At 40.2% G+C, this 14,211-nt stretch overlaps 1 protein-coding gene across 1 annotated transcript in view; it reads right to left on the reverse strand.

The window, feature by feature from the left end:
* Nucleotides 1-14,211, reverse strand: part of zmat3 (zinc finger, matrin-type 3) — a 20,465-nt gene continuing 6,254 nt past the window's right edge. The window contains exons 3-7 of the mRNA XM_039600798.1: nt 7,742-8,484; nt 7,509-7,649; nt 6,734-6,900; nt 5,051-5,154; nt 1-2,025 (exon numbers count right to left, since the gene is read on the reverse strand). Of these exons, the coding sequence (XP_039456732.1) occupies nt 1,817-2,025; nt 5,051-5,154; nt 6,734-6,900; nt 7,509-7,649; nt 7,742-8,484 (1,364 nt within the window). The 3' untranslated portion in view covers nt 1-1,816. The remainder of the gene's footprint in view (nt 2,026-5,050; nt 5,155-6,733; nt 6,901-7,508; nt 7,650-7,741; nt 8,485-14,211) is intronic.

Below are 14,211 nucleotides of genomic sequence, written 5' to 3' on the forward strand. Positions count from 1 at the left end.
AAACAACACAAACAGGCCAAAGCAAAGAAAAAAAAACATTGCGGCAGAGTCCATGTTACTGTTTAGCAGTCGTTGCACACACTGCAGTAAAACCTGCGTACATCCCCTCTGGGAATCAAGACTGGGGGTATTAAATGACATGTCTCACAAGCAGAAACATCCAGGAGCGCTGCAATTTGGGAGTCAATTTGAAGTTTAGAGTTAAGTGCGTTCGGTTTGAAAGCGTCTTGAGTGAATGCGTTTGCGCGTTTGAACGTTTTTCAAGAGGAAAATTTTGTCTTGTTCTTGTCATCAAAGCATGTTTCGCCCCTTAGAGGCAGCCTCTGCTGGCACTCTGCTCTCCTTCCTTTCAAAGTAAAAACGATGAAACTAGCAGCTTTTTAACCAGAACTGACGGTGCCAGAGTTACTTACAAAGGCGCCATCCAAAGTGGTACGGAGGGCCTACAGTGAAATCCACACACAAACATACAGTGCTCATAAAGAAGACATCCACTCAGTGCACACTTACAAGATTCCTGATAGTTGTTAAATAGATTATGAGGATTTACAACAGATGGTGAGCTAACACTGATCAAATAATCAATAGGATTCATGTCTACTATAGTCTATTTACATCTATAATGCAATATTAAGAATATTTACATAACATTTGTGAATACAGAAAAATCCAATCAATGTGACAGATTGGTTTTTTACTATATTGCCAAAATGGCTAGCCAAAGCTTACTCTCTAGCCTAACTTCCTCCAAAGGCACCAGCAAGGCTTGCAAGAGCCTTCAGCCTGATACACACCTCAGGACAAGTAAGAAGTCAGCTAAGGCTCACAGTTTTATATAACACTGTTTCATTAGGTGAAGTTCATTGTGCTTTTTTTTTTTAAATTAGCAAGTAGTGCTTTGGATTTTATTACATCTGTTTGGTTGTAAAGATGCTGAATTTGTGTCCCGTGTGGCTCTGTGGTAAGTTTTCCCCCGCAGTCCCTGCTGCAGGGCCTATAAAAAATACCTGTAGGGCTAAATTACTCGTAAGAGTTTAAAAAATCATCTCAAACTATAACTCAGTGGTTGTTTTCCCAAGTTTTTCTAAGATAAAGTAATTGCCCCCTCACTCATCCTTGTCTGCATTTTCGTACTTTACAAGTTTTCTGCGCATCTTTGTCTTTGCTGAGGCTTCTTGAGCCTCCTCTCGTGTCCACCTGACTTTCTGCCTAAAAGACAAAACCCTGATTTCCCCTCTTTCAGATTTCTTTGCATTTCTTTTGCATTTACCGGTGCCCTGAGTCAGAATGTAACCCACTTAAAGCTTTGGAGGAACTGGAGCAAAAAGTATAAGAAAGGGTAATGGCTTAAAAATGTAGTCTGATTCTGTGGCTAGAAAACAGATTTTTTTTTTTTTTTGTTCAAAGTTTTAAGACTAAAAATCTACTTTTTCCTCTGCATGTTATGAGCTGATTAAATACACACTTTCTAGAGCAATACAAGGATTAATGGAATCCAATTTTAGCCTCCTGTATCAGAGCAGATGGGACACGAAAAGCTGGCCTGTCTATCAGGAAATAGGGATCAAACTGTCAACCCTGCACTTTGTGGACAATCTGATCTACCACCTGAGCCACAACCAGCCACCTCTATTTATATATTTCCTATCAAATCGAAAGATTATATGTTTAATCCATACATCAAATTAAGTGCAAAAAGAACTTGATGTAATCACTCCACTAAATATGCTCTTCAAAAGTATGGCAGTATTTTCAGTTTCCTGCCCTGCGTTCTTGTACTCTTTACATGTTCTCTTCCCTTCCCCTCTTGTGTCTCTTAGCTGTAGCCGAGGTTCTCCATCTCATGGCGGTATCTTAGCTCCGACACTTTTGCTTTGTGCTGCTTGCTCTCCAAATGCTGCCTGAAGTCCGTCTCCTGCTCGGCTCCGCAGTTGCACATGGAGCAGTAGAACTGTCCGCTGGGAGTCACGCACATGGCCAAGTCCCGGGGGATGCGCTGCCTCGGTCTGGGGTTGTAGTACGGCCCTGAGGGAGAGAACGAGAGATTACAGAGATGAGATGGATGGCTGCTAACGTTATTTTTAAGAGATGTTTATTGCTTTCTGTAGACAAACTCTCTCACTTAATCTAGTCTAAGCATTATACGGTGCCAATGGTCCAATTTTAGGTTTCAACTAGTGCCTTATTCAGTGGCAAAAAGAGATGAGAATCAACCTAGAACAACTTTAATGGTGGGAAATACCAAAGCTCCCAGAAGAAACCCATCCGAGCACTAGAAGAACATGGACAAAGGTGGTTTACATCTCGCTGGCATGTACCAGCATGGTAACTTAGGCTTTCAGCCTAACCTGCTCCAGCGATGGTTACAGTATGTTTCATACTAGAGCTCACTGGGTAAGAAACCACTGCACACTTACAAATCAGTTCTCTGTAAGACAGCCTCATCATTCCTGGCTCTAAAATGTTTTCATGTCTCTGCATTACCCCGATGAGCAGTAATGAAAACACATTCTTAGATGCAACTTTTCCCATTGATGCAAACAATTTTGCGTTTTTATTTTGTAACCAGTAGCATATGACCCTGAAACAGGGCACCTATTTGTACCTGCACATAGACTAAGCCTGCATTTGAATTCTGTTGATTTTTTCTTTAATTGTTCTCAGACCAATCAGATCCTCCTGTTTCTTAATGACAGAGCTGTGATATTAAAAAGCACACAGTAAGCATTTTGTTTGCTTTCTTACCTGACTTCAAATAAGCTAAACCTTATTAATATTGTAGCTTTTTTCAGAGTATAGTTTCTTTGTTTCTTTGTAAAATCACTCCCTCTGTTGACAGTACACTTACCTATAATTGTGACTGGTCAGATGCACCACAATAAAGTTTACATTTTTGATTCAGGTTAAAGGATGGGACATAGGACATCTCACAATTCCTTCACTTTTTTTTGTTTTGCTCATTTCTAACCAAAAAACCCAGCAACACTATTAGGATTCCCATCCCTCATTATTAAGAAATACTAGCATGCTATCACACTAAGCTAAGATGGTGAGTACTGTGAACATTATATATGCTGAGTGTGTTAGCAATAACTTTTCCATAAAAATCTATGACTCTTATCTTTTTATAAACTGCTACTGAAAAGAGTAGATGCTGCCAGAAATATAAAGACTTTGTTACTGTACTTATGTAGAATTTTCAGGTATCCATACTTTACTTGAGTATTTATTTATATGACTACTTTTTACTTTTATGCCCTTTTTAAACAAATATCTGTACTTTCTGCTGCTTACATTTTTAAAACAGGCTCATTGCTCATTGCTGACAGATTTGGGTGGAGTTATTATATCACACTGCGGACCTTCAAACATCAAACTGATTTGAGCCTAAACCGAAAAGCATGAAAGATAATCCTGTTCGTGCAACTTTTACTGAAGTATTTTTAACACTAATGTTTGTACTTCTACTTAAGTGCAGAACATCTGTAGCTTTGCCACCTCTGGATTGTATAAATATGCAGTGAAAATATGAAATGGGCATAGGAAAATGCCAGCGTTTTACTGTCTTAAATTTATCTGTTAAATCTTCGACTTTTAACTTCATATAAAATGCTACTGATAGTCAGTGTTTAGTTTTTTTCTGTTGTTCAGTGATAAAAATGCATCCCAGACCCATGTGCATATGAGCGCTGTGTGTGTGATAAAGATACACAAGCGTGTACAAAAAGAAAAGCTGAAAGAGTGTTGCTTGTGTATGTGTGTGTTTTAACAACACAGAAAAAGGAGAAGAAAATAGAGAGAGACAAAAAAGACAGAACGAGAAAGAAAAGCTATTTTAGGGTTTGTCCATCAAGAAAACTGATTTAATCAGCAGATTTTTATTTATTTATTTATTTTTGCGTGTGGAAGAAAGAGTCAGCGGGAGACTAAGAGGGATTTGCTTTACTGTATGACTTATGATTTATCTTGTTTTATCTCGAGCTGAAGTGCGGGTGCTTATCTGTGTGGAAAGACAGAATAGGAAGCGGACACGTGCAGAAAGAGATGGTAGCTTGACGTCAGCAGAAAGTCTGACATTACCTTACTCTGTATCTGTTTTCACACACGCACACGATGGTGAAAGCAGACACTCACACAAACACGAAGGAAACACAGTTAAATAATAATTATAGAAGACCATTCAGCCTTAAAAAAGAAAAAACACTGGCCGGTAAAACATGTGTGACCGTGTTAGGGTCGTGCACTGGACATAAGTATGTGGGTGCACCAAAAAGAGTAGAAAATCCAATGACATGAGAGAGCTTTAGGAGAATAACTCCTATCTGTGACATCATTTAGTTTTTTTGACAGTTTCCACACTGACTCAGCAAACAGACACTGCCCTCCAAGGCTGCTGAAAATGACTACGGGTCATGAAAGCTGCTGTACTATGAATTATCAGTATATGGAACAGGTCTAGACCTAAGAAAAGGATTTTACAGCATTCGCTATATCTCTTTAGAAAGACTGTTGGGGTGTTTGCAATAAAATGCGCATTTTATGCCGCATAAAAAGACCAATTTCAAAGCTAGTGTGCATCAAATAGAGTTGTTTAAAGACACAACAAGTAACTCCAATAAAAGAATATAAGACCATTAAAGAAACAGCCAGTGCCATCAGGAACAAATCTATAGTTTACTGCTGATTGGTCCTCAAACCTAACTCTGTATATGAACAGGTGACATTTATTCTAGGACTGCTGAATATAGCTTGTTTGTAGTGACGTATTTTCCAACCACCGCTTAAGCTAACACAGTAACAGACATGACCCTCAGTAGCCAGACATATTATTGGTCAATTCATTAAATAACTTCAGAACTTTGCTAGTTTGAAGCCTTGGAATAGATGTGGAATAGGACAAAATCTCCATATCTTTGCATTTTACCGACCGAGATAGCTACAACAATGCCACTTAAATGAAGAGTTTATCAGATGGCTTTTGATAGATAGTTGATATCTTTAAATTATGCTGATGTCGCTTTTTAATTAGCATTTAATTTTCTTATCTTACCTGGCATGGAGGCGGGTACTTGTGGGCTGCGACGGTTTTTCACCAGCCGGTACTCACTGCCATCTTTCCTGTTCCTTCTTGGAGTTGTCTCATTGCTGCTTTCCCTGTAACAACAGAGCTAGAGTCAACAATTGTTGGTTCCGTATCACATGTAATGTTAACATGGCTATCTTGAAACATGGAGTATTTTGCCAAAGCCCTGAGTCACCCCTCATTTCTCTAAGACTTTCATGTTATTTTTAAAGATGGTCTTGAGCAGTAGTTCTGCAGGCTTGGTCTTGCAAAGCTTTTCTTTGGACATAGGCTGCTTTTTCACTCATTTTCAGTCCAGTTCTTGTACCTGACCATTTCCAGAGGAATGATTTTTGTTTGTTTGTTTGTTTGTTTGGTAAGCGACTTAACACTGACCTATGAATCATTCAAGCATAAAAAAGGCACCTAGCTCTAGGGACAAACTAGTGTTATGTCCATACATAACAGACAACTTACCAAATTTGTCTTTGGTAAGTTGTATCTTTAGGGACTTTGGTCTAGCTGCCTGTTGTACAAACACATGATTTGTTCTTATCTCTTTAGTTCAATCTATTAAAATTGCCAAAGATAACACAATTTGAAATAATAAAACAGTAATTTTGTAGCAACACAGTGATACCAAAAGTGCGATCAGCAGAAAACAGCTATCAACAGCAGAAAACATATCCAGCAAACACCTGACAGAGAACCTGAGAGATGCATTTGGTCCTTCAGTTGATCCATTTAGGCCTCATCGGAAATGATCTCAGTGGAAGGGTGGCTGAAGCTATTTTAAAGCAGGGAAACAGGGAGAAAAGACTGAGGTATACCAAATTACACAAGAACTGGACTTAAAGTAAGTATCAACAGGCCTGTTGGAGTTATGACTCCAGATGTGAAATGTTCAAATGTTGATAATATCTACAGCGAAGGTGAGGAAAGAGGTACAACAGTGAGTGTCTACATCCATCTGTAAAACACAGTGGAGGCTCTGTCATGGTTTGGGGCTGCAATTCAGCCAGTGGTGCCAGATCTGGTCAAAATGGATGTTTTCATCCATCAGTGTGATGAACACAGAAAAGTTTGGTGAGACTTTGATCCAGCACACAGCACCATCTGGAAAGCATCTGATTGGCAACGGCTTCATTTTTCAGCAAGACAATGATCCCAAGCACACTGCTAATGCAGTAAAGGCATATCTTTAAAAAGAAACACACAATGGAAGACTATCAATCATAGACTAGTTTACCCAGAGCCTCAACATTAGTGAACAGTGTGGGATGATCTTGACAGAGAGCAGACTAAAAGGCAGCCAACATCCAAAGAAGAGCTTTGAATGTTCTTTAAGAAGCTCTGAGAACTATTCCTGAAGTTTGAGAGAAAGAGAGTTCAGACTGTGTTGCAAAATAAAGGTGGTCATACGAAATATTAAGCTGCATGCGTTTTTAAAATAATAGAAAATGCTTTTGCTTATATACTGCTTTATTATACTATTTTTCTAGCAAATTGTAAAGAAATGATGGATGGCTCAAGATATTTGCACAATGCACTGTATATCTGATTGCAATTGCTATATTTCTTATTCAGCTAATACTGCATAAAGCCTGCGTGAAACACAGTGAGCATGAAATCTCTGTCCAATAAAGCAAACATGTCTTCACTCAAACCTACATGGTACTCGAGTTCTGTTGGGCCTCAGCCAGCCGTAGTTTCTTGGCATGGTTCTTGCCCTGGTAGTGGGCCTGCGCAACTGCTGGTGAACTGAAGGAAGCGTCGCACAGTTTACAATAGTCATTCTCTGTGGCCAAGATGACCCGGGGCGCCCCCTTATACAGCGCCTGCAGAGACAGGACAAAGCAGCACAGTGTTTGTGGTGAGAGGAGTTTCGGAGTAAACACTGTGAAAACAAGGAAAGAAATGTTCCATTTCAGCAGGAGGAAGAACTCTTTGCCTTTAAAATGAAAGTAAAGCCTAATGGAAGCTATGAGTTAGTAAGAGGGATTAAACTCTACAATTGTCTGAATATTACATTGACATATTACAAAGATTTTGAAAAGAGGAGATAAAGATGTTCCAGAGAGTAATATTATATTAAAGTAAATTAATGGTATACATCTAAAAATGACAGATCAAAATATTTTGATTACGCTATTTTTTTGTCAGAAAGATTATTATTTTATTAGCAAACATAATCAAACATTTTTTCACTGGTTACTTAGAATAAATAAACTTTTAAAGTGCAGGGATTGAGTGTACAGTGGTGAGCGCATGCTGTGAGTCTCTGCTGTTTAAATGAAACAGAGTGACTATGCAGTTCTCTACCACCTCCTCAGAGGAAGTGACCGCCATCATCCGAGAGGCCACTTCAGCAACAGCACACCCACCTCCTAAGCTAACGCTGTAGCATTAAGGTAGGCTGGTGCTAGTTCTTAAATACAGGCCTTACCTGCCTGCCTGCATCACTGTCGCTGGACCCTGAGCTCAGGGCCGTCTGGCCCGCCGTCTCGAGGGCTTCTGGGATCCTGATGGCAGGGGGCTGCTGACTGCCGGCATAGAAATTTCGTAGCTTTTTACTGTGGTTCTTTCCCTTCAAAGAAAGATACGAGATGTAGATTTTATTTGATTCTTCACATGTTTTTCTGTGCTATTCTGCATTTCTGAATTTGGCTTTCAGCTGACCTGGTAGTGAGCCTGTGCCTGCTGAGCAGAGTTGAGGGTAACGTTGCAGAGTTTACAGTACAGCGGTTTACACAGTTCTTCTAGTCCCAGAGAGTCCTCCTGCTCCTCTGTCCCCAGCGAGGAGCCCTCATCCTGGGGCTGCTCACTGGTTGGGGCTGCCTGGCCTGGGAGTGGACCGCAGATGAGGCTGGACACTGGAGCTGGGATGAGGGCTGGTCCTAGGGGCCTTGGGGGCATCTGTGAAGGGTCAGGGCCGGGAGCAGGAGGTGAGGACAAGGGGCTGGGAGGGAGGGGAAATCGACCTGCTGTTGGTGCCACTACAGGTGGAGGCACCAGTGCTTGTGCAGGGTTCATATGTGGAGGCCCCAGCTGCTGTGTAAGGTCCATGGTTGGAGGCACTATTGCTTGTGTGTGATCTACTGGTGGGGGCCCCAGGGTGTGTGCCATTGGTGGAGGCCCCAATGACTGAGCTGGAGGCATTGGAGGGGGGCCTAAAGTGTGTGGCGGGGTAATGGGAGGAGGCCTTAATGTATGAGGTGCATTTATGGGAGGGGGGCCTAGACTCTGGCCATGAGCCATAGTTGGAGGTCCAATAGACTGAGCGGGGGCAATGGGTGGTGGGCCAAGAGGGTGTGCAGGTGCCATTGGTGGGGGTCCCAACTGATGTAGAGAATCCATGTGTTGGAAAGGCTGCTGGGGATGGCTGAAGAGACTCAGGGGAGGCTTCAACATGGTTTCTGGACCTGGGGACATTAGAAGCAATACAGACAGATCTGCATTACACACATAAACACAGATATTAGAAAACAAAAACACCTCCTATAGGCAAATTCAGTGACCTTGATGAGGATATCAGGAATGACGAAGGCAGACATTAATGAAAAAATACAGTCACTTACACACACTCTATATTTAATGCAATTTCTTTCCATTAATGTTTAATGGCCTTATTGGCTTTGTCTGTTTTACTATATTCAAGCAGGAATTCAGATTATTTTTTAGCCATTCTGACTGACCATTGTGTTTGAGACTGAATGGATGACTCGTGTCTCCATATGTGATAGACTGGTGACTTGTCTCTGCTGTGCTCCGTCTCCGTGGGATTGGCTCTAGCCCCGAGGCCCCAAGTTAGACAAGTTGTGATGGATGAATGGATGGATGGACTCTCATCACAACTTTCTATTCAGTTCTCAGCTAACATATCCCACTGACTTATAATGGTAATTTGCTCTCTTTTCTTTGAGCAACAGCATGACATTTTCTTGTGAGTAAAGCGTGTGAAAAAACTACAAAAGGCCTTCCACACCCTAGGTTCAGATAATCATGTTCCTCTTTGTGTTAACACTAAACCAGTTTATGACTTCACTGGCTTTTTACCATTATTATATTGAGCTTTCTGTTTGTCCAGTTCTTTAGTTTATGACCAAATGCAGCTATAAACAAACACAGTAAACACAGGGAAAACTGTACTTGCTATACATCAGCATTTTAACAATTCCGTTGTGAGCATGTTGGCCTGCTGATGGTATCATTTTGCTCAAAAGGCTGCTGTGCCTTAGTACAGCCTCAAAGAGCGACTGTGATGGCTGTGATCCTGTTCTGCATCAAAATACACTCTGAAGAATGTTACTGCTTATATTTCAGAAAAGCATTTTGGGGGCTTTTTTTCTGTCGCACGTGGTAAAACGGAGACAGAATTCGCAGGAGCTGTAGTGGAAAGCTTTTACACCTGATATGATCTCTTCTGGGAGTTCTACCTTGAAGCAAGCGATTTGGGAATACAGATTTTGAGCCAGTCGTATAAAAATAAAATTCTTTGTAAATGACAAAACATACACAAAATCATCGAAATGCCACTTATTTGGAAATATGATCTGATATGAATGCTGCAGATTTAAGGAGCTACTGTCGAATGACCGATCATCAGACATACACTGTGAGGGAACTCGATGTAAATCCAGTGACTACAGTACATACGTCTAACAGCCCTAAGGCTGGAGAGAAATTATCAAACAGAAACACATTCTCGGACAGAGGAGCTTCACACTCCAGTGGGCACCAGAAAGATTAGCCTGAGTTGCAGTGCCTGCGATCATGCAAACAGGACATTACATACACATCTGTTTGCACACACACACAAACAGAGGCAGCGACAGTAAAATACAGTCTGAAGTGTGACTACTTGGATAAGCTGATACAGTGTGAGTGTGTGTGTGAAGGCTAGGCACAACTATGTGTGTGCTGTATGAAAAAATAATAATAAAAAAGGGATGATATTAGTAATGGCGCCGCACTAATTTCAGTTGGTTCTGTTTTGATGCTCCAGTATCATAATATTAGTAATATAATATATCTGTGTGTGTTTGCATGTGTGTGTGTCAATGCATTTCCCCATATTGTCAGGTCAGTAATAGGCCAACAGCTGTGTCAAAATTCACTGTGCTGGAAGCTTTCATCATCCAATCGGACGCCTGATAGAAGTGAATCATGCACCCAAAATAACATCCCTGGCTGTTTGTGTTTCCGACTGCTGCTCACTGTCAGTCTGTCTGTCCAATATGTCTAGCTGCCCATCTGTCACCTGGCCTGGCTGACCTCAGGAGAAAGGTATGCTAGGCAAGTCACTGACCTTACTATAGTGCCGTCAACTGCAAGATGAGACTCTGGAAGAGCGAGCAGAACTGGGTGTTGTGCCCCACAGATTAAGATGGAAAACTAGACCATGCAGTTTCAGGAAATATTGCGGTGGGATTGTTGGTGGGATTGGCCAAAAAAAAGTTGAAGGTAGATGGCTCATGAGTACATTGGCTGCTACTTTAATAGGCCGCAAGTGTGTTGTACCTGTGATAGCAGCTAGTTGTAACAGGTTTTTATATTCAAAACACAGTCACCCTGTTTAGGGACATTTAACTTGTTGCAGTAAAGCTGTCCCTCTGCAGTGTGGAATAATTTTGTAAACGGGAAAATGTTTACAGTTTTCCATCTGAGATTGTGAGGATTTGCTGTATTTGAACTCACGATCTTTACCATGCAAGGGAGAGGTGAGCAAGCTCACAAGCAAAATGCCAGAGGACAGTAACATACAGTAAGTTCATTTTGGCACTGCGTGTAATTAACCTTTGTATACACTCACAACATATTGACCATACATGTTTTCACCCCATGAAAGGTTCAGGGTGCTGTTTTTAGAGCACCCTGCAGAGGTAGTCCCAGGCATCCATTGAGAGCTTCAACACTAATTTATTTGTCGTAAACAGGAGTAGAGGTGGTTAACAAAAATGTGAGTCAGTGAATGGAAAGTTAACAGAACAATAATGCTTCATTGCCAGAAAAATCCAACTCATAAAGTGCATTGCAAAAATCAACAGAGCAAATGGATCCTTGAGAGAAAAGACGGAGGAATACAACAGGAAAATCTGTTATTTATGTTACAATGATAATAAAATTAATGTTTCAGCAATTAAAAGCTTAAAAGTGGTCCCAAAACCCTTTACATAGAAAAACAAAAACATTCTTGATAGTTTATGCTTCAGATGATCATATTTTCACTGGTGATGTTGAATGAGAGCAGTATAGTATATAAACTACATGAAACACCAATGCCCAGCAATGTTCATCAATCCCACCAATTGCATACGACAGCATCGGCCTTGTCGGCAGCAGCCTCGAGAGAAACCCCTACCACAGGACAGCTGACCTTTTTTCTTGGGTCATTAAACAATTCAGGGAACACAGCGTGCCACCACACAGTAGTTTGAGCATTTAACCACATTCTTTGCATTTACTGTATACCAGTTAAAAATGTAAGATAAGCCTGAAGATGTTGCAGCTGTACCACCACTGCCTCCAAGAATGACATGTTGACTTGCAAAATAATATGTTTTGGTCTCCTCGGTGGATCTCTGCAAATTATAACCATTTACTAAAGTTTTTAATTAATATAATAACATGCACTAAAAGTTATTGTGGTAATTATATATTGGTACACTTTTTTTTTTTAATGACCTCGCTCTCATATGCTTCACAGTAATTTAGTCTACTGCCTACAATTCCCCGACTCCTTTATATTGCAAATAATTAAAACAAGTAAAGAAGCAGTGTGAGAGACATTATACTTTATCTAAGTCATTTAGTAGAATGAACCATTTTTAGGGTTATAACCAGACTGCACTGCAGGAGGTGTGCTCACAATTAAAATCATTAAACGATCCCAAATCTTTAAAACAGTTTTTTGATGGTTTGGTCTGATATCTCATACACACAAAGATACTATTTTTGGCACAACAGTTTTGTGTAAGATCTCATTATGCGGCATATTCTTCTAGATTAATGTAACTGGGCTATGTGCTTGTTGGTGAATCTCCATCTGTTTGCTACAGAGCAGTGTCTAAACAGTCTTTTTACACAAACATCATGAGTGCAAGTCTTTTCTTTCTCTGCACTTCAGTCCCTCTGCTAGTCAGAGAGACCTTTAACACCTCTGTACATTTGTAACTTGAAGCCTCTCACTCACTCCATCATTAAAATCTTAAAACACGGTCACGTTTCGTAGCCCTTACAGTCAATCTGTTCTTGAACTCGAAAAATAAAAACATCAAACAGCTTTATTTTTGTATTTTTTCCACACACTCATTGCGCTTGTTGGCATTTTCAGCTCAATTAATGCGTCCTTCTCTGAAAGTACATAATGACCAACAGAGGCATCTACAACTGCTGCGTATGTCACACACTAATATTAAATCCATTTGTTCATATTTTGCCTTAATCTTTGTTGTTTTTTTCTTTGTTTTTTGCTTGATCTCTTGTTTTTGTTTCAAAGTTTGAAGCCCAAACCAGCATCTTCTTAGTTTAATGTACTATTATGATCAAGGCAGATGGACTGTGAGCAATGATTGATTGGTTTGAAGGAAACTGAGCACAGTTATGATGCTCAAGCAAGGAAGATGATCACACAAAGATGTCATAAAAAGCAACCTGCATTTCAAGTGTTTTTTTTTTTTTTGCTCCTCATTTAGCACACATTAACAGAGTTATAAGAAACCCCCCCCCCAAAAAAACAAACATTGTCCAACTGTGCTTTTATTTTGGCTCTTTTGTCTTTCTGTAGTTTTCCTGTGAGCTAGATAGGTCAAGGTGAGCTTGCTTCTTTCCTTAGACCCAGATCGGCGCCCACATGGTGCAGTCCTCAGAGCCGCGGACCATATTCACACGTCTACAGCAGTGGACCTTGCTCCAAAGTCAAAAAACATTTGTGGTTTTGCATTTGAGGCTTTTTAGATGACACATTCAAAACCAAGCGTATATAGCATTATTCTAAAGGCCAAAATACAAGGTGACAGTGCTGTAGTCCTCACAATTTTCTAACAATGTTGTTCTCAAAGTCCGAAAAGTAATTTTAAAAAATTTCTTGAAACTAAATCAGACGTTACTCATTAATCAGTCACTTACTATTTTTTTTTTAGCTCAACTCAAAAGTTCTTGGTTTAGAAGCAAGAAACAAAAAAAATCTCCTGTCTTAGAGCCTGAGAATCTGATGGCCTCCACCGAGAATCTCTAAATAGGCCAAGTGTTCATTTTCTCTAGAGTTTCTCTTGTCGTTCTGTGATGTGTCACATCAATTATAGAGCAATGAGAAGCGCATGCCTCCTGCACTTATTCCATCTGCTTCACTGGGCGCTGGACAAGCAAGAGTATACGCAGCAAAGACCAGATACGTCTTACTGTACTTTGCAATTTACCCACTGTACCATTACAATAAAGCCTCGGGTCCACTCTTATATCTCAGCCACACTCGCAATTTGAATATCATTCAGCTGTCACTACCACTAGAGAAGACTTTATGTTAATAGAATGACCCACTGTTCCAATATCTAACATGTCAGTGTTATTTGCCTTTAAAGACTCTAAGCAACAGTCACATGGCCAATCCATTAAGCTGCTACTACTATATTGATTAGTGTCCATTCCATCTCATAGAAGATAACTTTCATAATTTCAAAACATCTTGCTGGGAAGCATGTGCATATTTCTGGCTGCAAGTGTTATTACTGGCTTTAGTAACTGATAAAACATTTAGTCAGTAACATAGAAACATTGACAATAATAACAGTACTGCAGTTAAAAGTTAAAAGTGACAGCATTATTAAATTGAAAGGCCATTCACAGAGAAAGGCACACAAAAGGTATATCTCTTTATTTCGTATTATTTTTAAATACTTAGCGGGCTGATGCATGAAAATGGTACTTATTCTTTCTTTTTTTTTCTGTAGCTGTCCCATTGATGGGGTACTTTTACACCCCCAGATCCACCTACATTCATGCATTACTGCAACGTGTATTCCCTATGACATTTTCACCATGACTGAGAACCTTAACTGAATATGACAAGTCACTGTTTGATGACACGGATATTACCAAGTGGGTTGATCATTCTCATGCGGTAATCTTCATCATCTATGACACACACTGAC

Source organism: Oreochromis aureus, linkage group 17 (assembly GCF_013358895.1).
Source record: "Oreochromis aureus strain Israel breed Guangdong linkage group 17, ZZ_aureus, whole genome shotgun sequence".
Classification (NCBI taxonomy): Eukaryota; Metazoa; Chordata; class Actinopteri; order Cichliformes; family Cichlidae; genus Oreochromis; species Oreochromis aureus.